The sequence below is a fragment of the Dendrobates tinctorius genome, unplaced genomic scaffold (genome assembly GCF_039654945.1).
Source record: "Dendrobates tinctorius isolate UK_male_01 unplaced genomic scaffold, ASM3965494v1 ptg000158l, whole genome shotgun sequence".
NCBI lineage: Eukaryota > Metazoa > Chordata > Amphibia > Anura > Dendrobatidae > Dendrobates > Dendrobates tinctorius.
Genome location: NW_027361825.1, coordinates 21,400,471 through 21,425,685, shown reverse-complemented (window position 1 = coordinate 21,425,685; position 25,215 = coordinate 21,400,471). Strand labels below are relative to the sequence as shown.

The 25,215-nt window shown below is 45.0% G+C and overlaps 1 protein-coding gene across 3 annotated transcripts in view; it reads right to left on the bottom strand.

Annotated features, from left to right (window-relative positions):
• Positions 1-25,215, bottom strand: part of CAPN12 (calpain 12) — a 104,192-nt gene that overhangs the window by 3,529 nt on the left and 75,448 nt on the right. For all 3 annotated transcript variants that reach the window (XM_073549057.1, XM_073549056.1, XM_073549055.1), the window contains 7 exons: positions 24,887-24,923; positions 18,333-18,395; positions 16,901-16,961; positions 13,882-13,940; positions 12,512-12,580; positions 11,637-11,715; positions 4,597-4,713 (listed from right to left, as the gene is read on the bottom strand). In XM_073549057.1, the coding sequence (XP_073405158.1) occupies positions 4,597-4,713; positions 11,637-11,715; positions 12,512-12,580; positions 13,882-13,940; positions 16,901-16,961; positions 18,333-18,395; positions 24,887-24,923 (485 nt within the window). The remainder of the gene's footprint in view (positions 1-4,596; positions 4,714-11,636; positions 11,716-12,511; positions 12,581-13,881; positions 13,941-16,900; positions 16,962-18,332; positions 18,396-24,886; positions 24,924-25,215) is intronic.

Below are 25,215 nucleotides of genomic sequence, written 5' to 3'. Positions count from 1 at the left end.
TGACCATTGACCCATAGTCGTGTCCAGTCTGCAACTCTCTACGGAAACCCTATGACTGTGACTTGACTTGTTCCCGGCTGGTCTCTATATAACCCAACCCAAAGTGATGACATCTCGTCCCATGCGACTGCATCGCCCTCTGGCTGACGATAGGACAGGACATCATCACAGGAGGCCAGGTTATAAAAAGACAGGCATGTGTGCCAGGCAGGGGGAATTTAGTGTTTTATTTAAAACTTTAATTAATTAAACTTTATCCACAAGTAATTTGCAGCAAAATTGGTAATATCTGTAACTTGATGCAAATTTTATCCCCTTTCTGTTGCATTTTAGGGGAGAAATCTGTGCTCTATCTACATAGGAAACATGCTGAAATTTCATCCATTTTGCTGCTACTTGTACTCGGCCGCAATTATAGAGCCGGCTCTGTACGTGCAAGAAAAGCCTGATGTTGGTATGTGCCTCCAAATCATCATTGCACCGATCCCCTCCTCACATATCCTGGATAATGTATGTTGTGATATACTTGCTTTTTAATAGACTAAGCAGGGGTGGGGATATAAGGGCTGAAGTGCTCTCCTCCACAAATCCCTCTGCCGTATTAGAAGACATTTTACATGGCGTTGGGCCCTGTTAAAGGGAAGGTGCCATAAAAAATATATATTTTTCCAGCATTTGAAAAAATGTAAAGAATTAATGTTTACATTTTCTTAAAAAAATATTATCATTTGTTTATAATTTAGTAAAATCTTAAAAATAATTTTAAAAGGTTTGGTATTTCCACTTTTAAACACTAGGGGGAACAGCTACTGAAATTTGACAAAAACCTAGTGTACAACTAGCTCACATTACTGCCCTGCAGTAAATATGGGCTGAGTCTATTGACAGGGGTGTGATGTCACTCTTCTCCTCCCCTTCTGGGTGTTTGCTAAGGGAAAAGAGAGGATGAGATTTAGGAACACAGTGAGCAGCCATTTTGTTGGTGACTGCAAAGTTATACTGACATGTAGACAGTCACCGAGGATGGCAGGCAGCAAGGATTCTGGGAGATATATGGTGGAGGGAGCAGGGTGACAGCAGCACAGAGTATTTCAGGAGAGCAGTGTGCTGGTCTGTGGGAGGGCACCCTGTGCGGTGCGCGGAGCAGCCAGGGATTGTACATAGAGTGCTGTGTTTTATACACATGGATGGACCGTCTGCTTGTCTGCTCCACAGAAATCCAGGAAACATTTCTGCTGATTGCTGGCCTGTTCTGATCCAGACTTTGCATGCAAAGACCCCATTCCCCTCCTCAGATCCTGTCTTCTCCATCCTGTCCTGGCGATGTGTGAAAGCGAGGTGACAGGCGCAGTCCAGGGTGACACTGGGAAGCAGGCTGGAGGAAATGTAGCCGTATAGTAACGATAAAAATGAGACCCCTCTCTTCAGCTACCTCACCAGTCCTCCCCTGACGGCACCTAACTGGAGGGCATGCTGCCCCTCTATTACCCCAGAACCATGTGCAGGTGCTCAGCCAGAACCACCCTAGAATGGGTCCCCTTTCTGCAGATAATACTGCCATAGTGTTCCCACATAATACCGCCATATAGATCACAAATAATACCGTCATATAGTTCTCATATAATACCACCATATAGACCACACAAAATACCGCCCTAGTGTTCTCACATAATACCACCATACAGATCACACGTAATACCATCATATAGTTCTCACATAATACAACCATATAGATCACACATAATACCGCCATAGAGTTCTCACATAATACTGCCATAGTGTTCTCACATAATACCGCCATAGTGTTCTCACATAATACCGCCATATAGATCGCACATAATACCGCCATATTGATCGAACATAATACCGCCATATACATTGGACATAATATCGCCATATAGATCGCACATAATACCGCCATATAGATCACACATAATATCGCCATATAGATCGCACATAATACAGCCATAGTGTTCTCACATAATACCGCCATAGTGTTCTCACATAATGCCGACATATAGATCACACATAACGCCGCCATATAGATCACACATAACGCCGCCATATAGATCACACATAACACCGCCATATAGATCACATATAACACCGCTAAATAGATCACAAATAATACAATCAGTATCACATATGGGAGGAGTAGATACACAGCTCAGCAGACAGTATCACACATGAGAGAATTAGGTACACAACTCAGCAGACAGTATCACACAGGATGGGATTAGATATACGGCTCAGCAGACTGTATCACACAGGATAGGATTAGATACACAGCTCAGCAGACTATCACACAGGATAGGATTAGATACACAGCTCAGCAGACAGTATCACACAGGATGGGATTAGATACACGGCTCAGCAGACTGCATCACACAGGATAGGATTAGATACACAGCTCAGCAGACAGTATCACACAGGATAGGATTAGATACATGGCTCAGCAGACAGTAACATACAGGAGAGGATAAGATACACGGCTCAGCAGTCAGTATTACACAGGATAGGATTAGATACACAGCTCAGCAGAAAGTATCACACAAGATAGGATTAGACACACAGCTCAGCAGTCAGTATCACAGGATGGGATTAGATACACGGCTCAGCACAGTATCACACAGGAGAGGATTAGATACACAGCTCAGCAGTCAGTATCACACAGGATAGGATTAGATACACGGCTCAGCACAGTATCACACAGGATAGGATTAGATACACAGCACAGCAGTCAGTATCACACAGGATAGGATTAGATACACGGCTCAGCACAGTATCACACAGGAGAGGATTAGATACACGGCTCAGTAGTCAGTATCACACATAGGAGGATTAGATACACGGCTCAGCAGACAGTATCATACAGGATGGGACTAGATACATGGCTCAGCACAGTATCACACAGGATGGGATTAGATACACTGCTCGGCACAGTATCACACAGAATAGGATTAGATACACGGCTCAGCAGACTATCAAACAGGATAGGATTAGACACACAGCTCAGCACACAGTATCACACAGGATAGGATTAGATACACAGCTCAGCAGACTGTATCACACAGGAGAGGATTAGACACACACAGCTCAGCAGACAGTATTACACAGGATAGGATTAGATACACAGCTCAGCAGTCAATATCACACATGAGAGGATTAGGTGCACAGCTCAGCAGACAGTATCACACGGGAGAGGATTAGATACACGGCTCAGCAGACAGTATCACATGGGAGAGGATTAGATACACGGCTCAGCAGACAGTATCACACAGGAGAGGATTAGATACACGGCTGAGCAGTCAGTATCACACAGGATAGGATTAGATACACGGCTCAGCAGTCAGTATCACACAGGATAGGATTAGATACACGGCTGAGCAGACAGTATCACACAGAATAGGATTAGATACACGGATCAGCAGTCAGTATCACATGGGAGAGGATTAGATACACGGCTGAGCAGTCAGTATCACACAGGATAGGATTAGGAACACGGCTGAGCAGTCAGTATCACACAGGATAGGATTAGATACACGGCTGAGCAGACAGTATCACACAGAATAGGATTAGATACATGGATCAGCAGTCAGTATCACACGGGAGAGGATTAGATACACGGCTCAGCAGACAGTATCACACAGGATAGGATTAGATACACGGCTCAGCAGACAGTGTCACACAGGAGAGGATTAGATACACGGCTCAGCTGACAGTATCACATAGGATAGGATTAGATACACGGCTCAGCAGACAGTATCACACAGGATAGGATTAGATACACGGCTCAGCAGACAGTGTCACACAGGAGAGGATTAGATACACGGCTCAGCAGACAGTGTCACACAGGAGAGGATTAGATACACGGCTCAGCAGACAGTATCACATAGGATAGGATTAGATACACGGCTCAGCAGACAGTATCACACAGGATAGGATTAGATACACGGCTCAGCAGACAGTGTCACACAGGAGAGGATTAGATACACGGCTCAACAGACAGTATCATACAGGAGAGGATTAGATACACGACTCAGCTGACAGTATCACACGGGATAGGAATAGATACACGGATCAGCAGCTTGCCATCAATAATGGAAATATGAGGATGTAGCTCATACATTACAATGAGAATGAGGAATTGAGAAACAGAATTACACATGAAAGCACGTGGGATACAATAGAAGAGGAACCAAAGATTTCCTCTTAAGTAAAGGCGACATGTCTAAAACTAAAAGCATGAGAACACATTAAAAAATAAAATTAAGCAGAGACCATTCAGATCGTCATTAAGACGTGGCAGATTCATGGCAGAGATTTTTACAAATTATATTTGATTAGTGTAGACATGAACATGTAGAAGAAGGGCCCATATAACACATATAATCCTCCATCTTGGGTCAAAAGACCATTACAATCTATTACAATCGGGTGACACAGCTTAAAGGGTATCTGTCAGCACAGAATGACTGTTCAAACCTAGCACAGGCGCTCGATGCACCCTTTCAATCCACAATTAGTAAGAATGGAGGAGCACCATGAAGCATTACATTTCTATCACAAAGCTTCCAATTTTTAGGATGCATTTACCTGTCAGACTCTGAAGTTTCAGGAGGCAGCAAATATAATCAGGATAACTGAGAAAACCATCTGGATCTCCATATCTTACTTGAGCCAAACGGACCAAAAAATCATCTGCAGGAAGACCTACCAGATAGAAAGATAATGTGCTCATCACTGCATGAAAAGTGCATGTTACAGCGGTATGTAAAAGTTTGGAACGCCTGTACAAAATTACTATTTTTGCGAAGAGTTGAGCAAGTTGAAGATGAAATGAACTCTTAAAGACCTAAAGTTAAAGATGACACATTTCCTTTGCATTTTAAGGAAAAAAAAAAAAAAAAATAATATATATATATATATATATATATATATATATATCTCTTCATCTTTTACATTTTAAAAATGACAAAAGGGAAAAATTGGCATTTGCAAAAGTTTGGGCACCCTGCACGGTTTGTACCTAGTAGCACACCCTTTTGAAAGTATCACACATTGTAAACGTGAGGGCCATTGTAGAACCTCCAGTTGTGCCTTTTTTTTAGGTCATCTATTGTGGACTTTGACTTGTGTTTAGGATCATTATCCATTTGAAGAAGCCATCCTCTGTTCAGCTTCAGCTTTTTACAGATGGCGTTATGGTAGATGTTGTTGAGGTAGATGGTAGATGGTGTTGAATCCTTTCTTCCCTCTACCCATGAAATGTTCGCCATGCCATTGGCTGCAACACAACCCCAAAGCATAATTCCTGAAATGTTGTGCCCTTTTTCTTCACACATACCTTTTGATCGTTGTGGCCAAAGAGTTCTATTCTTGCCTCATCGGTCCATAGGACTTGTTTCCAAAATGCATCAGGCTCGTTTAAATGCTCTTTTGCATACTTCTGACGCAGAATTTTAAGGTGAGAAGACAGGAGAGGTTTTCTTCTGATGACTCTTCCATGAAGGCCATATTTGTGCAGGTGTCTCTGAACAGTAGAACAATGTACCAGAACTCTGTTAAATCTTTCTGAAGATCTTTTACAGTCAAGCGGGGTGGGGGGGGGGGTGAGTATCTGGTTTGCCTCTCTAGCAATCCTATGAGCAGCTCTCACTGAAATTTTGCTTGGTCTTCCTGATCTTATCTTGAGCTCCACTGTTTCTGTTAACTGCCATTTCTTAATTATATTTTGAACCGAGGAAAGGACAACTTTAAAAAGATTTGCTATATTCTTATAGCCTTCTCCTGCTTTTTGGGCCGCCACCATTTTCAGTGTGCTAGGCAGCTGCTTTGAAGAACTCATGACACAAGGCTAGAGGAGGCTGGGATTTTATAAAGCAGGAAAACTTGCATCACTACAGACTTGTGGCTGGTGGAGAACAGATTTGGGCGAGAATGACCAACTATCCCCAAAATAACAAGCTATCCCTATCCATTGGATGATCGCTGGAGGTCCAACCACTGGGACTTCCAGCAATCTTGAGAATGTGGCCCTGTAGCTTCATCTTCAGTGGAGCGGAGGTGAACCTGCATAACCCATAATTCCTTGTCGGTAGGACTACTGGAATAAACCGGGCATTGTACTTTCTCCGGTAGTAACAAAAACAAGATGATTAAACATATAAATAGGTAAAAATGGCCAGTAAAAGGAGGCAATGGCTGTTACCAGCATTCGGTCACACAGTCCAGCCTTTCCTTTTGGCTTATAGTCATCCAAGTGAAAAGGGCTGTGCCAACATGTAATAGCCTAACTTTATTGGCACCAATGCATAGACACCAAGTATCGACCCTTGAAGACATCTTTGTCAAGTTGGACAAAGTGAGATGTACATTGGGTACGGAAAGTATTCAGACCCCTTTAACACCTTACCCCCAAGGGTGGTTTGCACGTTAATGACCGGACCAATTTGTACAATTCTGACCACTGTCCCTTTATGAGATAATAACTCTGGAATGCTTCCATGGATCCCGGTGATTCTGACATTTTTTTCTCGTGACATATTATACTTCATGCTAGTGGTAAAATTTCTTTCATATGACCTGCGTTTATTTGTGAAAAAAAATGGAATTTTGGCAAAAATTTGGAAAATGTCGTAATTTTTCAACTTTGAATTTTCATGCCCTTAAAGGGAATCTGTCACCTACTTTTGGCGGGCTAGTTAAATGAGGTCGGTCCGATCTGATGGGCGGTGTTTCTGATCTTTGCCGCCTCCCCATCCTTGGCCACCGGCCGCAGTTTTTTCATGAATAGGTGTAGGTGTCCGCCATATTTCGTGCGTGCGCTAAGCATTCTTGGCTCGCGCACGCGCAGTATGCTTTGCCCAACTGCGGGCAAAGCTGAAAAGCCTGACTGCGCATGCGCCGGTTAACTAAGCCCCGGAAGTATTTTGCTGTGTTCCGGGGCCTAGTTAACCAGCGCATGCGCAGTCAGGCTTTTCAGCTTTGCCCGCAGTTGGGCAAACCATACTGCGCGTGCGTGAGCCAAGAATGCTTAGAGCACGCGTGAAAAATGGCGGACACCTACACCTATTCATGAAAAAACTGCGGATGGCACCAAGGATGGGAGGGCAGCAAAGATCGGAAACACCGCCCATCGGACCGGCCCGACCTCATTTAAATAGCCCGCCAAAAGTAGGTGACAGATTCCCTTTAAATCTCAGACATATGGCACGCAAAATACTTAATAAATACCATTTCCTACAAGTCTACTTTACATCAGCACAATTTTGTAACAAAAATTTCTTTGTTAGGAAGTTATAAGGGTTTTTTTTAGGGACCACATCACATTTGAAGTCACTTTGAAGGGTCTATATGATAGAAAATTCCCAATAGTGATACCATTCTAAAAACTGCACCCCTAAAGGTGCTCAAAACCACATTCAAGAAGTTTATTAACCCTTCAGGTGCATCACAGGAATTTTTTGAATGTTTTAAAAAAATGAACATTTAACTTATTTTCACAAAAAAATTATTTCAGGTCCAATTTTTTTTTATTTTTCCAAGGTTAACAGGAGAAATTGGACCCCAAAAGTTATTGTGCAATTTGTCCTGAGTACGCCGATACCCCATATGTGGGGGGAACCACTGTTTCAGTGCTTGGCAGCGCATGGAAGGGAAGGAGCGCCATTTGACTTTTTCAACGCAAAATTGGCTGGAATTGAGATCAGACGCCATGTCGCGTTTGGAGAGCCCCTGATGTGCCTAAACAGTGGAAACCCCCCACAAGTGACTCCATTTTGGAAACTAGACCCCCCAATGAACTTATCTAGATGTGTGGTGAGAACTTTGAACCCCCAAGTTCTTCACAGAAGTTTATAACGTAGAGCCATAAAAATAAAAAATATTTTTTTCCACAAAAATATTTTTACCCCCAATTTTTAATTTTCCAAAGGGTAACAGAAGAAATTGGACCCAAGAGTTATTGTGCAATTTGTCCTGAGTAGGCTGATACCCCATGTGTGGAGGTAAACCACTGTTTCGGCGCATTGCAGAGCTCGGAAGGGAAGCAGCGCCATTTGACTTTTTGAATGCAGAATTGGCTGGAATTGAGATCAGACGCCATGCCGCGTTTGGAGAGCACCTGATGCGCCTGAACTGTGGAAACCCCCCCAATTCTAACTCCAACCCTAACCCCAACACACCCCTAACCCTAATCCCATCCCTAACCCTAGCGGGAAAATGGAAATAAATACATTTTTTTAAATTTTATTATTTTTCCCTAACTAAAGGGGTAATAAAGGGAAGTTTGATTTACTATTTATAGCGGGTTTTTATGTTTGGCAGCTGTCACATGCTAAAAGACCCTTTTATTGCAAAAAATAGGTTTTGCAACACCACATTTTGAGAGCTATAATTTTTCCATATTTTGGCCCACAGTCATGTGAGGTCTTGTTGATGTTTTTATTGGTACCATTTTTAGGCACATGTCATTTTTTGATTGCTTTTTATTACGATTTTTGGGACGCAGAATGAACAAAAACCAACATTTCATGAATTTCTTTTTGGGGGGGGGGGGGCGTTTATACAGTTCCGCGTGTGGTAAAATTGATAAAGCAGTTTTATTCTTCGGGTCAGTATGATTACAGCGATACCTCATTTATATCTTTATGTTTTGGAGCTTTTACACAATAAAAACAATTTTACATAAAAAATAATTATTTTTGCATCGCTTTATTCTGTGACCTTTTTTATTTTTCCGCTGATGACGCTGTGTGGCAGCTCGTTTTTTTGCGGAACAAGATGATGTTTTCAGCGGTGCCATGTTTATTTTTATCCGTCTTTTTGATCGCGTGTTATTCTACTTTTTGTTCGGCGGTATGATGTTAAAGCATTGTTTTTTTTAGCCTTTTTTTAAGGGGTTCACTAAAGGGGTTAACTAGTGGGACAGTTTTATAGGGCGGGTCGTTACGGATGTGGCAATACTAAATATGTGTACTTTTATTGTTTTTTTTACATAAAGAAATGTATTTATTGGCAATTTTTTTTCTTTATTTAGGAATTTTTTTAAAATTATTTTTACATATGCTAATTTATTTATTTTTTTTTACTTTTTTACATTGTCCCAGGGTGAAAGATTACTATGCAAAGTCAGATCGCTGATCTGACACTTTGCAGAGCACTGTGTCAGATCAGCGATCTGACAGGCAGGGTAGGAGGCTTCTCAGTGCCTGCTCTCAGCAGGACGGGATAGTACGTCATATGTCAGAAAGGGGTTACATTTTTCACTCTTTGTTTCATTGCAGCCATTTGGTAAATTCAAAAAAGTTCATTTATTTCTCATCAAATCCAGATGTGAAAAACTTGTTGTATCATTCCCAAGAAGACTCATGGCTTTACTAGCTCAAAAGGGTTCTTCTACTCAATACTGAGCAAAGGGTCTGAATACTTATGACCATGTGATATTTCAGTTTTTATTTTTTAATAAATTTTCAAAATTTTCTACATTTGTTTTTTTCTCAGTCAAGATGGGGTGCAGAGTGTACATTAATGAGAAAAAAATGAACTTTTTAGCATTTACCAAAATGGCTACATTGAAACAAAGAGTGAAAAGTGTAAAGGGGTCTGAATACTTTCCGAACCCACTGTATATGTATCAGTGCCAATAAAATTTTGGCGGGCAAGTAAAAAAAAGACAATGAGACAGGAAAGGGCAGAGGTTTAACGCCTGGGGGATTGGAATGGAATATACTTGAATCACATGACCCTTTATTTGGGTCATCAACAGTTTTAATTTTGCAAGTATGTGTGTGATCATGTGAGTGCCCACATCAGCATCTTCCAATGTTGTCTAAGCATTAATCAGCAAGTTCTGTACTTTATGCTGATTTGCAAGATTTATTAAGCTGCCAAGAACATCACTTTTAGGTGTAAAACGCTAAATATCAGAAAGCAAAAGATTTGCCTGGTAGAAAATAACATATTTTCAGATACCTAAAGAACTCTGCATTAACAGATGGAGGTCCTTTTTAAGAGACCCTTTTCTATTAGCCATAGCACAGAAAGAGGCTACAATTCTCATTCCTCACTCTTGTCTGTGCATTATATGGTCAGCCCATTGATTTCAATTGGGAATGCTGTAATTTCCCCTGAGGCGGATCTGGAGGGAAAGATCACTTGCTGCCAGGTTCCTCCATAGGTCAGCACTTATCTTTGGAGGTCCCACAAGCAGTACTTTTAAAGAAGCTTTAGGAACACCTGCACATGTGTTAGGTTCGCTACGTGAAGTGGACCCACAAAGCCTAAGGTCTGGGTGTTCGTGCAGTAGGCAGATGTGGCACTTGGGAAACAGGTAGCAGAGATCCCGGAAGACTGGAAACAGGTAGCAGAGGCACTGGAAGCCACAGGCAGACAAGAGACGTCCTGGAAGCTGCAGGCGGACATGTAGCAGAGATCCTGGAAGTCGCAGGAAGACAGGAGATGTCCTGGAAGTCGCGGTAGACACGTAGGAGAGGTCCTAGAAGACCGGGAACAGGTAGCAGATACTGGAAGCCCAGGCAGACAGGAGACGTCCTGGATGCTGCAGGCAGACATGTAGCAGAGGTTCTGGAAGCAACAGGCGGACAGGAGATGTTATTGAATCTGCAGGCGGACATGTTGCAGAGGTCCTGGAAGCCACAGGCAGAGAGGAGATGTCCTGGAAGCCATGGGAGACACGTAGGAGAGGTCATAGAAGACAGGGAACAGGTAGCAGACAGAACTCCAGAGTAATTAGAAAGTCTGAATACAAAGACACTGATATGTGTCTTGGTAGTTAAGGCCTAGGTAGATGATCACATGGGATCATGGACAGGCAAAGCCTGATATGGAGTACAACAGAGTTCAGTTGACCCAAGCAAGAGGAGCATGGCCTGGATCTGGTACAGGTGTGTAAAAATGTATCATAAATGCATGTTAATCTAGTCTTTGGAGCCAAGTGGGTGTGATCCTCAATTCCTTCTAACTTGCAGCACTGTGTGCTACCGTTTTTATATAGGGAGTGACAATAGCAAACCTCTATAACACTGCTCATTTATTAGCGGTATTACCACAAAAGGCAGTTTCAATATTGTCTTCATTTTGAGGATGAGGGTCCCACATTTCAAATCCCCTCTGTTTGCAAAAGTGGACAGTAGACATCAGCATAACTTTAAAGCTTGTAGGATGCAATGCCAAATCTCCAACAGGGCCACCAACTACCACAACCCTTTAATAGTTTTGGTTTTCTTTTGGGTTCCCTTAGGCTCCACAGCTCAGGTGTGATTGCAGCCCTGCTCCCCATATAGTTAGATCATCAACAGCTGACTCTGATGACTCCATAACGGTGGCCACCTTGCTGGTCAGAAGAACCATATACTGTATTCTTCAGGCAATGAAAAGTTAATGATTTAGGATTTTTTTTTTTCATCTTGGTGGAAATATTTTATAATCGAGTCCATATTTTGCTTGTACGGTTAGTTGTAGCCAGTGACCAGGGATCCCCATCCTGTAATGCGATTTTATTAAAGATTTCAGCTTCAGCAAATATATATTCACTTGGCTGTGGGTTAAATAAGAAATGTCCGATTGCTGCAATCCTTGCATACTGAGCAAGTCTATCTAGGTCATGCTGTTACCTGCTGACTGGAGAGCCGCTACGAGCTGATCACCGGAAACTCTGTCAGTCTTGTCTTTGTGCAAATTAGCAAAGATACACTGCAGAAAAAGCAGATCATTGTTATACCTGTAGATGCCTCCAACAGGCAGACTCTGGTATTGAGCATGTTAAAGCTGCAGGTGATTGACAGATCTCTCCCTATGTGCACAAGAGGGCGGAACCTGCCAATTACCTGCAGTGGCACTGGAAGAGCCGGACAAGTCTCATCTCCGGCTATGGTACCCAAGTGAATCTTCAAAGATATCTTCTCTGAAACACCAGAGCATGGCAAAACAAACCATAGGACCTGATTCATCAAGCAGTTCTTGCAAGTTTTCTGGCGTCAAACTGTTTGAATTGTTTCAAAATGTTTACGCACCTCACAGTTGCCCACAAATTTTGCAACATTTTTTCGCTGTGCAGTGGCAATTCCTGGGTACTGCAGCTCTTCTCCCATTGATAAAAGTTATCAACACATTGAGGTTGCCAGGTCCTGGACCCCCACTGGTCTGATGCTGATAACCTATCCTAAGCATATGTCATTAAGTATCTCAGTCCAGGACAACCCCTTTAATGCCCCAACCATAGCATAGACCATTAATGATCAGTTGAGGTCTTCATCTAGGAACCCGCCTAACCAGGAGAATGAATTGCACCCTAAATTTGTGCGAGTGATGTATCCTCATGCATAGTGCCTCACGCATAAGGGTGTCCGTACCAGGTACTGCAGCTTGTCCCATTCACATGAGACAAGAACCTAGAGAAACTATTTAATATTGATGCATATTGGTGAAGTCACAAGGTATGAGCTAGAATTAATTCCCAACGAAAGTACATAAAAAGTGATGAACGCACCGTTCCAGCTGTGATTTTCTTCCAAAGTATGCAAAACTGCCCCGAGTCCAGGGATCCAGCAGCCGATATCTGTCCATAGTCACATCATCATAATGAACAGAGTGAGAAATGAGATGTTGGAGTGAGATGTGGAAGGGGCCAGCATGGGCTAGCTATATATCCTCTGCCATAGACTAGATGACATTACCAAATATCTAGATCTTTACAAAAAACTGGAAGAGAAGCTCGGCACAACTACAAGGTTAAAAATGGAAATCTGGTGTTCAAAATCCATTAAAACAAGTAGATCCATATGAGGAATGTAAAAACTGACGCGTTTCATTTTTATACTATAATTGAGGGCATTTGTAATGCCGGAAACGCATGATATGGTGTTACACTACTGGTGACGGGAGCAAGAGTGGACCCACTGGACCGTGACGCCGAACCCTCCCTAAGCGAGCGCACCAAGTGGACCGACCTCTATACAGGGACCGTTAGGGAGCAGACTCGGGGAGTTCAAGCGCCACGGCAGCCAGGACCAGGGGTCGGCTCAAGAGGGTGAGCTGAAGATGAGGAGAGGTGGGAGATCCGGTGAGGTGACGGGATAACCAGGGTCCAGAGGTGGAGGGAGTTGAGGACGGAAGGAGGAGGATGGCGGGAACCAGGAGGAGGCAGGGATGGAGGCGAACTGAAAAAGGAAGGAGACACAGAGGGTTAGCAGAGGCACAGGCAGGAGAACCACGGGGCGAGCTGAAAGCAATTGGCTAGCAGCAGCGAGCACGGCCTAGACAAACGAGAGAGTAACTCAATAGTCAGGCGCCTCCACTAAGGGAGGGCGGCCTGAAATACCTGGTGGTAAGCTCTGATTGGTTAGAAGGAGGGTCCGGGTATGGTCACGCTGGCAGGCGGCTATATTGCTGGGGCGCGCGGTATAACCCTCCGGCGCGTGCGCAGAGGTACAGTGCGTGCGGCCAAGGGAAGTGGAGGAGCGCGTCGGAAGCCGGCTGCCGGAAAGCGAGAGGAGCCGGGGCGCGCGTCAAGACAGTGTCAGTGGAGGAACCCGGGCCGGGAACGGAGGCTGTGAGTGCAGCAGCGGGAGCCGTGGAACGGGGAGTGGTGCTGACATATGGATTTCCATTTTTAACCTGATGGTTGTGCCGAGCTTCCAGTTTTTCACATTTGCTGTGCCTCATCGCAGGACTTGTCACCCACAGGCTCACCGTTCCCAGCCCCTCATTCACATGTTAAACGCGGCAAGCTCTCTTCATTCCTTTTTCATTATCTAGATCTTTACTAGACTTTCGGTCATTGCTGTGGTTTCCGGGTGGGGGGGGGGGGGGGCTAGATAAACCCAACGAATGAGCCTTCGTATTAACACATAAGGATACATCCATTGAGGCCATTAGTGATCGGCAGATCTCCAAGGTGAACTTTGGCAAATGGGGAGCTGCAAAGATACAGAAAAACAGTTGATAACGTCGGCGGGCGGGAAGTCGAAAATGCGTCCAATCATCTTATCAACACTGAAAAATTTTGTTTCAAAAATTTAAAGTTCTAAGATGACGATGAGGGTGCTGACACTTGTTGCTATACTTTGTGGACTCCACACACTTTGGGCGGGGTGAAAAATATATTTGGGCTATTCAATATAAACTTGAAATGGATGCTTGCCATGGAAGCAGAGGCATTTCATAGATTTTTTTTGTTGGGAGGCATAAGAGCAGTGTGGACTTCACTGGGTGTGGCTAATGCAGCGCGGGGGTGAATTTTTTGGTGTGCTCCAACGACAAGGTGGGAAGCAGCGATCAGGCACATGCATTGAAGAATGCCATGGCAGTCTACGCAGGTCAGGTTCACGCTGTGCCAAAAAGTTCCCCTGAACCACCCTTCCACACTGCCAGCACCATCTCTTTGGCTGCTACTATCAACAGGTCCTACAGGAACAGTCAGAGATCTAGAAGTGGCTCGTAGGCCATACTTTGCCCAGGCCTGGTGTGGAGGATCGCATTCATATCTATAAGTACCATAGAAACATCCCGACTGATCTATTTGATTGTAGAAATCATATAATGAAGGAGTTAACCCTTAGTTTTGATCAGTTCTGTTGTCGGCAGGAGGCCATCTAAAAGACATGCACCATAGTCATGTTGGTGGGAAAAAGTCATGTTATCCTACTGAACAAAAAGTAGTGGGAGGAGGCTGCTGCTGCAGACAGTTGCCTTACGGCAGTATAGAAGACAGTGAGAAAGAACAGGGGGAAACCGTTTATTTATTGAGTCACAGGGAAGATTTATTTATACATTTTTTTTTACATTAATTGTAATATGAGACAAGATAGAATCACAGAAAAGTTAGAGATTAAGAGCTCTTTTTTTTATATTTTCTGTGTTTAGTGCTCCTTTAATGCAAACACTACCATATTAGTAAGGTCTTAAAAGTGTGATAAGTAAAGGAGCCTAGATGCCTTACATCTGGGTTGTTGGCCAGCAGCGTAGTGTGGGTTGCCCAAATCTCACTCAGTGCCAGATATTGAGGTACAGAAGGGTAGTGCATGTTGCATTCCAACATGCCCCATCTTTGGTGTGTGGCAGTAGCTACTTTTCATTTAATATAAATGTGCACTTAACCCAGATTGGGAAGAAATCGTTATCAGTCAAACGACAGCTATTTAAGGTGCGTAGTCGCTTTAAAGGTCCAAGCCCCACAAGGATAACTGTTTCTTGGTGTAAGACAGTGATTATTGCATGTGTTGGGGTACACTCGCTTGGCAACAGGATTACATTTTCCTCACAAAACAGTCTATCCGGTTTATCCAGACATCATAAACCGCACCGTAGGCCAAGTTGCACATCACAGACCTAACACATAGTCCATAGCACATTATAGTATACGGCTTTACTCACAGTCACTAAATGCACCGGACTTCTCTCCAGTTACCGTGGGCGACCGCACGCCAAACAGTTCATGATATACATCAATCGAACATAATAACCACTGACAGTCTGTTCCAATAGCAGATACTTCTCTGCCGTTATTATAACCCCCTTGCTGCAGTACCTTCCTAGAGCTTCTACTCCACACACTGACTCCTGTCAGTCCTCTCTCCTGGAGAAGCTGTCTTACTGGGATCACCGTCCTTGTGAGCAGGGCACTCCCGACAGTCTAGACCCTCAGAAGGATGGTAGCTCCCTGATGCAGTGCCGTCACGGACTCTGCACATACGGCCTCTCCCTGTGCTCTTCAGGAAGCCCACTCCTTGGACCTTCCAACACAATGGCCTGTCCTGTCTCACAGGACCTTATAGTCTGACCATTCAAGTCCATACACGCTGACCATGTGACCCCACCATGGTCACACTATGTAGCTGTAGCCACCCCCACAAGTGGGCGGTGCTGGTGTGGTTAGTCAGTCCTGCCCAGCTCTCCAACTAACCCTGTAAGCCTCCTTTATAAGTAAACAAACAAAAACAAAGCTTGTAGGACGACAGGTCCCAGAGCAACCTTACTGATCTCCTCTGCGACACATACCGGCCATTCACAATGACTCCGGTCACTGTCTCACTATCACCATTACGCCTCCATGCATATCCTGAGGAGCAGCTACAGCGCCCCCTAGCTGAAACAGGGGTCACTGACTCACAATGGGTTGACCATAGAAATGAATGCAACCATTGGAAATAGTGAAATTCTCAAATACCACCATTTCTGGTTTTCCCATAAAAAGTTGTATGTGGAGTACGAATGTCTTATTTGCCAAAATGCTGCCTCTAAGATCCAGGGAAGAGCACTGCCTAAAAAAACTATCAGATTTTGTTGCAGGTTTCACCTTATGCATTGCAAAAAAATAAAATCAACCCCATGTGTCAATTTCCATCCAGATTTTCTTTTTCCTCATTGGTTGGATTCTCATCCATATTTTTTTACCTAAATATAAACTGACTTCTAGCGCAAGATGGATGACTCAGAGTCACGCTACGTAATACGAGCCCGATGGTGTTTGCTTAAGGATTTCGTAGATGTGGAAAAGGGGATGTTTGTCATGCACAGGAGCGGCATCATAAACATCCACATGTGATGGAGCTTTGGTAATACAGCAACTTCATACCAGAGTGACACTTGTAAATTGTGGGCATATGTGGGAGAGATCGTATGGGACATAGAATTTACTGCTTGGGTGAATAGGCAGAGAGGTCAAGACTGCGTGTGTAATGAAAGAAACGTTAGGGAATGGATTCAGCTCACTGTGTATGCCCATAAAAGAAGGATTTAAAGGGGATGAATAGTTTTGCAACCATTTACTTTTCTGCACAGTTTGCATTTCACTATTCCGCGCTGCGGTCCGGGAATCTGCAGCGCTGACTGCTAGAACTATTCCGTCTCGGGTCTCTTGGCATGTACATTTACTCACCCAACTCCGTCAGTAACCAAGCCAAAAGTTTGTGAAGTTGTACGTTATTGACTCGGCCCTCCTGTAATCAGACAAAGGGGTGGAATTGTAGTTAAAGGAGATGGACATGAATGCTATATTGGGTTAACATTGTGGAGAGCGGTTACAGAGCAGCAGAGAAGATGATAGAGCCTAGATTTACTTGTTCTTGTGCAAAGAGAAAACTCTTAGACCTCTATTCACATTAGCTGCAAGTCAGACAAATTCTGGCAGGACGGGATGACCATCTGATGTGCATTTAGGCCTCTCTACTCTCCCCCAACAAATGATTTTGGAGGAGAGAAGGATCCGTTAAGTGGAATTTTAATGCCCAATCCTTTAGTTTACAGATAAGTAGCTGCCAGAAGAGTCTGGCAATGACTTTTTCTTCTGACCAAAGTTGAAAAAACATGAGCGCTTGCCCGAGACAAATACCCATGTGCATGGAAGGGTCAAAAGAGATTGTCTGCCGAATAAACGCTCAGCCAATAGCTATCTCGTGTTTATGGCCAGCTTTAGGATTGGGTACATGTAGGCCATATGAGATGATAGGCATCTCTTCCTCTATACATACGTGCTCGGCTGAGCGCTTACATGTTCTGTATGTGAATAGGAAAAGAGATACTATGAAGGTGGCTTTTCTCCCTGAGAACAAAAAGATTGGACATGTCAAATCTCAGTATGTCTGATCCTTCTTTACCCAAACATTTACCATTCAAGGAGATACATTACAGACGGGCAATCTGTAAATCAGTAGGTTTGACCTACATTATGGTAATGTGTGTTAGCAAAAATCTATTGAAATAATTCCAATCCAAGAAGTTTTTTTTATGGCATATGGATGTCATAGAGGTGGTAACTTTACTAGGGACCACATCTATTATCAGAAAATAGAGCAGCTAAGAAAGAGATGTTTCCACTTTGGTAGATTTGACATAGCCATGCCCTTCAAATTAATCAACAGGCATGCACTGCAGTTCTTCATTTCTCCTGTAGGGGCCACTGCAGTAAAAATATGTGATTGGATGTGGATTCACCTCCACGATCAGTGGGATTTTCAGCGCAGCTTCTTGTAAAGTTTAGGTACATGCTGCATTATGCTTTATTATTGGTTTTATTGTATTAACAATATGCAGTAAGCCCAAAATCCATATAGTGGTGGCTGACGGGAAGCAGATTTTATTATTAAAAAGGGACGTGTCAAGGACATTTTGGCACCCATATATATAGCAAGTAAATGAAACATTGTTGTTCGCAGATAACAGTGTAATACCATGCCCCATACCTTTTATAAGCCGCATAAAAGTTTCCCCAAGTCTTATGTGAATGAGCACAAGATCATCTGCTGGGCAATCCTCACAATCCCTTTAAGGGTATCCTCTTTATTTACTGTATCTCGATCTATAAAATGTACCTGATTTGCAAACTGTAAAAACCACCTTATACACTGGTCGTCTGTGGGGAATGGAGAAAGTGCCTGAAATGTAGAAACAAGAAATGAACCCCACAACACGTTTACTTTATAAGATGGATATGTTCCAATAATAGTTTATTAACTTGTGTATAAGAGAATCAGACTATGGTGGATCCTGTGCTATCTACTGTATATAGAGGTGTTATCAGTCATTGTATAGGAGGAGGAGGTGAGCTGTGACATCATCTATTGTGGATCCTGTGAAATCTACTGTATATAGAGGTGTTATCAGTCATTGTATAGGAGGAGGAGGTGAGCTGTGACATCATCTATTGTGGATCCTGTGAAATCTACTGTATATAGAGGTGTTATCAGTCATTGTATAGGAGGAGGATTTGAGCTGTGACATCACCTATAGTGAATGTGGGATCCTGTGTTATCTACTGTATATAGAGGAGTTATCAGTCATTGTACAGGAGGAGGAGGTGAGCTGTGACATCACCTATGGAGGATCCGGTGCTATCTACTGTATATAGAGGTGTTATCAGTCATTGTACAGGAGAAGGAGGAAGTGAGCTGTGACATCACATATTGTGAATGGTGGATCCTGTATTGTCTACAGTATATAGAGGTGTTATCAGTCATTGTACAGGAGGAGGAGGTGAGCTGTGACATCACCTATGGTGGATCCTGTGTTATCTACTGTTTATAGAGGTGCTATCAGTCATTGTACAGGAGGAGGAGATCTGTGGCATCACCTATGGTGAGTGGGGGATCTTGTGTTATGTACTGTAAATAGCAGTGTTATCAGACATTATACAGGAGGAGGTGAGCTATGACATCATGTATGGTGAATGGTGGATCCTGTGTTATCTACTGTATATAGCAGTGTAATCAGTCATTGTACAGGAGGAGGAGGTGAGCTGTGACATCACCTATTGTGAATGGTGGATCCTGTGTTATCTACTGTATATAGAGGTGTTATTAGTCATTTACAGGAAGAGGAGGAGATCTGTGACATCATCTATTATTATTATTATTATTTATTATTGTATCTATTGTGAATGTGTGGCGCCCCTGAGGGTTCTCTCGCCACAGAGGTACTGCACCTCCTCCTGACGTGTGGTACCCCACCATTCAGGTAAGGTGGAGACATGTGCTTTTCTGAACGTCTCCTCTATAGCACCTTTAAGTGTGAAGATCTCCTAGTACTAAGTTACACTGGAGTTCCTCCTGTCAGATGTTCCTGTGAACTCTACTTGTACGGCAGACAGCTGTAGCCTGCTTCGGGGACTCCTTGTTACTAAGTCCCGGCTCACTATCAATGTTGCTGTTGTGCCCCCAAGTCTTAGATGGGAGTAGTGCATTTACAGCCCACTACTCCACCGGTGTCTGCTGCAGAACCATTAGTGTCCATACAACCTCGGCGACCGGGCCCCGGCCTTGCGCTTAGAACTTCTAGGCAGGGTTCTTCCTCTAACCCACGTCCTCTGTTCCCTTTTACTCCTACGTTCCGTACTATTCTTTCCTTCTTATGGAAGATCAGGTTTCAGTTCAATGTCTCTCTCCTTCTTTCCTTTCCCGTGCCAGCTGGCTCAGATCACTGAGGCAGCTGCAGCACTCCTTCCTCCATCCCTCTTCCAGGGATCTCCTTTTCTCACTCCTCTCTGAGTGACTCTCCCGACTGTCTACTCAAATTCTAAACCTTCCCCCTCTTTTAGGTATTCTAAACTCCACCCACCTCCCAGCACGTTTAGTGTTCCAAGCAGGTAGCCACCAAAGGTGCTCTGCTACACTCCAAGCAGGGAGCCGCAATGTGGCTTTGCTGAACTACTGTGTTGTGTGGGATGCGAGTGTTGGAGCATGGTCAGTAGTTCCCACCTTACCTGGATGGTGGGGCACCACACCTCAGGAGGAGGTGCAGTACCTCTATGGCAACTGAACCCTCAGGGGCGCCACACTAGCACTGCACCATCCACGTCTCTCCCCTATCTCTTCATCTACACTGCCCTGGGACTACAGCCCTGCCTGTCCCAGAGGATCTGTCTGCAGCGTCGGCTTAACATCTTCATTGCCGAATACCACAGGTGGCGTCACGAAACATCAATATAATAATAAATGCCCTAAGCAACTTCCGGTTGTAACAACTTCCGTCCAGTTGTAACCGGTGACGTCACCGCACACCTCTTTCCATGTTAACCCTCAACACACACACTCCTCTCACCTTTCACCATCTCCACTCACTCTTTCACTCCACATACGACCCTTTCTCTCACTCCGTCTCTCATACTCACGCCGTCATCGCCGCTGATCCACGATCCCCGACATCTTCTTCCGCCGGCGCCATCCTGGAGGCAGACGTCCTCCATGCCGGCGACATGTTCTTGCGGCGACGCCATTTTGGATCGGCGAAATCCCGCGATAGTCAAGATGGCGTCGCCGCAAGAACATGTCGCCGGTGTGGAGGACGTCGGGATCCAAAATGGCGTCAGCGAAATCTCGCGAGATTTCGCCGACGCCATTTTGGATCCCGACGGCATCCACGTCGGCGACATGTTCCTGCGGCGACGCTATTTTGGATCCGCGAAATCCCGCGATACTCAAGATGGCGTCGCCGCAAGAACATGTCGCCGGCAAGGACGACGTCGGGATCCAAAATGGCGTCGGCGAAAACTCGTGAGATTTCGCCGACGCCATTTTGGATCCCGACGTCGTCTACGCCGGCGACATGTTCTTCCGGCGACGCCATCTTGACTATCGCGGGATTTCACGATACTCAAGATGGCGTCGCCGCAAGAACAGGTCGCCGGCGTGGACAACGTCTGGATCCAGGATGGCGCCGGCGGAAGAAGATGTCGGGGATCGTGGAGCAGCGGCGATGACGGCGTGAGTATGAGAAGGGGTCGTATGTGGAGTGAAAGAGTGAGTGGAGATGGTGAAAGGTGAGAGGAGTGTGTGTGTTGAGGGTTAACATGGCAAGAGGTGTGATGCTATCGCATCCTCTCGATGCGATAGCATCGGGCCATAATCTAGTTCATTAATAAACTTTATTCCATCACTCAACATTCCCCTTTTACAATGGACTCCCAGGGCCACAGCTACCGTGACAACTCCCATTGAAATCAACGGGCCCGATACCGAGTACCCCACGGCCCTGGAGGGGAACCCAAATGCAGCATCCTGTGTTATCTACTGTATATAGAGGCTATATCAGTCATTGTACAGGAGGAGGAGGTGAGCTGTGACATCACCAATTGTGAGTGGTGGATCCTGTTTTATCTACAGAATATAGAGGTGTTATCAGTCATTGTACAGGAGGAGGTGGTGAGCTGTGTGTTAGGCGTCAGGTTCCTGCCACTGCACAGCAGGAATCCAGAGCCTTGCACCCAGCGGTCTCCCATTCTTCTTCGGCCACAGTGGAGCCTGCTCAGCAGATTCGTCGGTCCCGGCACTCTGCCCAGGCCAACTCCTTGGGTTTGCTTGCTGCTGCCACCTCTGGCACAGCTATGACAATGCAAGCTGCTCAGCAGCGAGATTCTCCAGGGACTAAGTCCTCATGTCGGGCCACTGAGCATGCCCGTGGAGTGATCTTCCATTGGAGATCGAGGGTCACGTGCTCAGGTCCTTCTCGTGTTCGGATTGGCCCATCCGAGAAGCCAGGAAGGTCCCGGACGCGCGTGGCTATAAAAGGTTCGCATGGCCGCTCGCCCATGCGCTAGGATAGACTGTATTTACAGACTATAAGGTGTGAGAGATGTATGTGTGGCGCCTCTGAGGCTCAGTCGCCATAGAGGTACTGCACCTTCTCCTAAGGTGTGGTACCCCACCATCCAGGTAAGTTGGAGGCTCCTGACCACGCTCCAACACTCGCACCCCACACAATAGAGTAGTTCAGCAAAACCACATTGCGGCTCCTTGCTTAGAGAGAAGCAGAGCACCTTTGGTGGTTCCCTGCTTGGAACACTAAACGTGCTGGGAGGTGGGTGGAGTTGAGAATACATAAAAGAGCGGGAAAGTTGAGGATTACAGGTCAGTCTGAGGGAGGAAGTCACTCAGAAAGGAGTGAGGAAAGGAGATCCCTGTAAGAGGGATGGAGGAAGGAGTGCTGCAGCTGCCTCAGTGATCTGAGCCAGCTGGCACGGGAAAGGAAAGAAGGAGAAAGACATTGAACTGAAGCCTGAGCTTCCATAGGAAAGAAAGACAAGTACGGAACGTAGGAGTGAAAGGGAGCACAGAGGACGTGGGTTAGAGGAAGAACCCTGCCTAGAAGTTCTAAGCGCAAGGCCGGAATTCGGTCACCGAGGTTGTATGGACACTAATGGTTCTGCAGCAGACACCGGTGGAGTAGTGGGCTGTAAATGCACTACTCCCATCTAAGACTTGAAGGCACAACAGCAACACGGATAGAGAGCCGGGACTCAGGAATAGAGAGTCCCCGAAGCAGGCTACAGCTGTCTGCCGTACAAGTAGAGTTCTTGGGAACATCTGTCAAGAGGAACTCCAGTGTAACTCAGTACTAGGAGATCTTCACACTTAAAGGCGCTATAGAGGAGACATTCAGAAAAGGCACATAAGTTGGCGGAGTGTTGGAAGGGAGCATTCCATCTTGCCTGGAGGTTGACTGAGTCCCTGACCCCGAGGACACGGCACAGAAGCGGGTACTACAGACTGTGAGTAAAGCTTTGGAACTACATGCCCTGGTGTCCTCCATTCCTTCCTGCGTCCGTCCGCCTGGCACTGCTACATCCCCTGCGCCAAACACTACACCATCTAAGTGTCTCCACATCTACACTGCCCTGGGACAACAGCCCTGCCTGTGGAGGGCTATAACATCATTGCTGCACCACACCATCTGTCCCGGAGGATCTGTCTGCAGCGTCGGCTTAACACCTCCCTTGCCGAACACCACAGGTGGCGTCACGAACTATTCATCTAACTACATTCCACCATTCACATCTTCCTATTACTTGGGCGCCCAGGGCCACGGTCCGGGTCACCGCTGCTGTGACACATCCCGCCGATACCGGCCCGGTACCGAGTACCCCACAGCCCTGGGAGGGCGACCCATATGCACGTATGAATGTATCTGGTGACTGACTCATTATGAAATCCCTACCCTTGGTACGCATGTGTTGTGCAGCCTAGCCTGCTAGCGCCCAGGCTTAGGTGTAGGTAGCTCAGGGTTTGAGTCAGACATTGGTCCTCACCAGTGATCCAGCATGCCTCAGGGCACGTGCTCCACACTCCACTGCCAGCGTCTTTAGCGGCGCTCGTGGCAGCGACGCCGCGCGCTCAGTGGGCCTAGAGGGACTCTAACCCCGTGTCCTTGGGGTAGCGAGCTCTGTGAGCACAAACGGCTCCGGCGTTTATGTTCAGCGGTAGTGCGGCTCTGTGAAGTAACAGAGTCCGCCCTCGTACACACCGGGTGACGATAACCCGCTTGTGTTTTTATAGTTTCCAGCCATATAGCATCCGCCATTACTGAACAGCAGGTTACCACCCCTGCACAGTGGACCCCGGGCTGCGAACGCACCCTATTACCATCTTTATTATTTGGTGCGTTCCGCCAGCCCTATCACTGTGACATCACCTATGGTGAATGGTTGATCCTGTTTATTTACTGTATATAGAAGTGTTATCAGGCATTATACAGGAAGAGGAGAGCTATGACATCATGCACGGTGAATGGTGGATCCTGTGTTATCTACTGTATATAGCAGTGTTATCAGTCATTGTACAAGAGGCGGAGGTTATCTGTGACATCCCCTATTGTGAATGATGGATCCTGTGTCATCTACTATATATAGAAGAGTTATCTGTCATTGTACAGGAGGAGGAGGTGAGCTGTGATACCACCTATTGTGTATTGTGGATCCTGTGTTATCTACTGTATATAGAGATGTTATCAGTTATTAATATTATACAGGAGAATGTGAACTGTGAAATCACCTATTGTGCTGGATGTGTTGTCTACTGTATATGAAGGGGTTATCAGTCTTTGTACAAGGAAATTATAGAATATTGAATAGAACATTAATCATTTTTAATAGTTTTAAAATAAAAACCCAATTTAAACAATTAGACTGTGTTCACACGTAGCGTTTTTTCGCGCGGATTTGCCAAAAAATCAGCTCAAAAAACGCTTAAAATAAGCTTCCCATTTATTTCTATGCATTTTGCACTTTTTGTGCATATTGCTGCGTTTTTTACGGCGAAAAAAACGCTTTGCGGTAAAAAACGCAGCATGCTCATTAATTTCGCAGATTTTTCCGCATTTCTGGCTAGTTCAATGTGTCTGGAACCGCGCGGAAAAAAATGCATAAAAACCGCGTGTTTTTTGCACAAAAAACGCGCAAAAAAAGTGCGGTTTCTGGGAAGGAATCCGGTTTATATACAGAAATTTTCTGCATACGTGTGCACATAGCCTAAGCACTTTTCTGATTACACATTCCCTTTAAGTAAAGGAATTGGGAAAACTGCATCTCATCATCAGAAAGCTTTTGTGGTTGTGCTCCATGTCTGATGCCACGGAGTTATGATTGTATGACACTTACCGGAATTTCACCACACTTCGCATTCATTTCCAGTGGCCTAAGATTAACAAAAGGACAATTACGATATATTGATTGGAAGTGATAAAGATAACTGCAGCTACACAGCTATAAAGTCCTATGAATCCCGCGGCCTCCATATACAGTATACAGTGGGATTCAGAGTGATTCTTACTGAGAGGCACAACTACCATACATTCAGAACATTTTTGGGGGGACCTTTGAGGGCCCTCAGTAGAACCTTAGTGTTCTTAGAGCCAACTTGACATGTGGTTTATATAAAACAGAAAGAGCCCATAGCAAAACCCAGAATGGGACCATTTTAACACCAT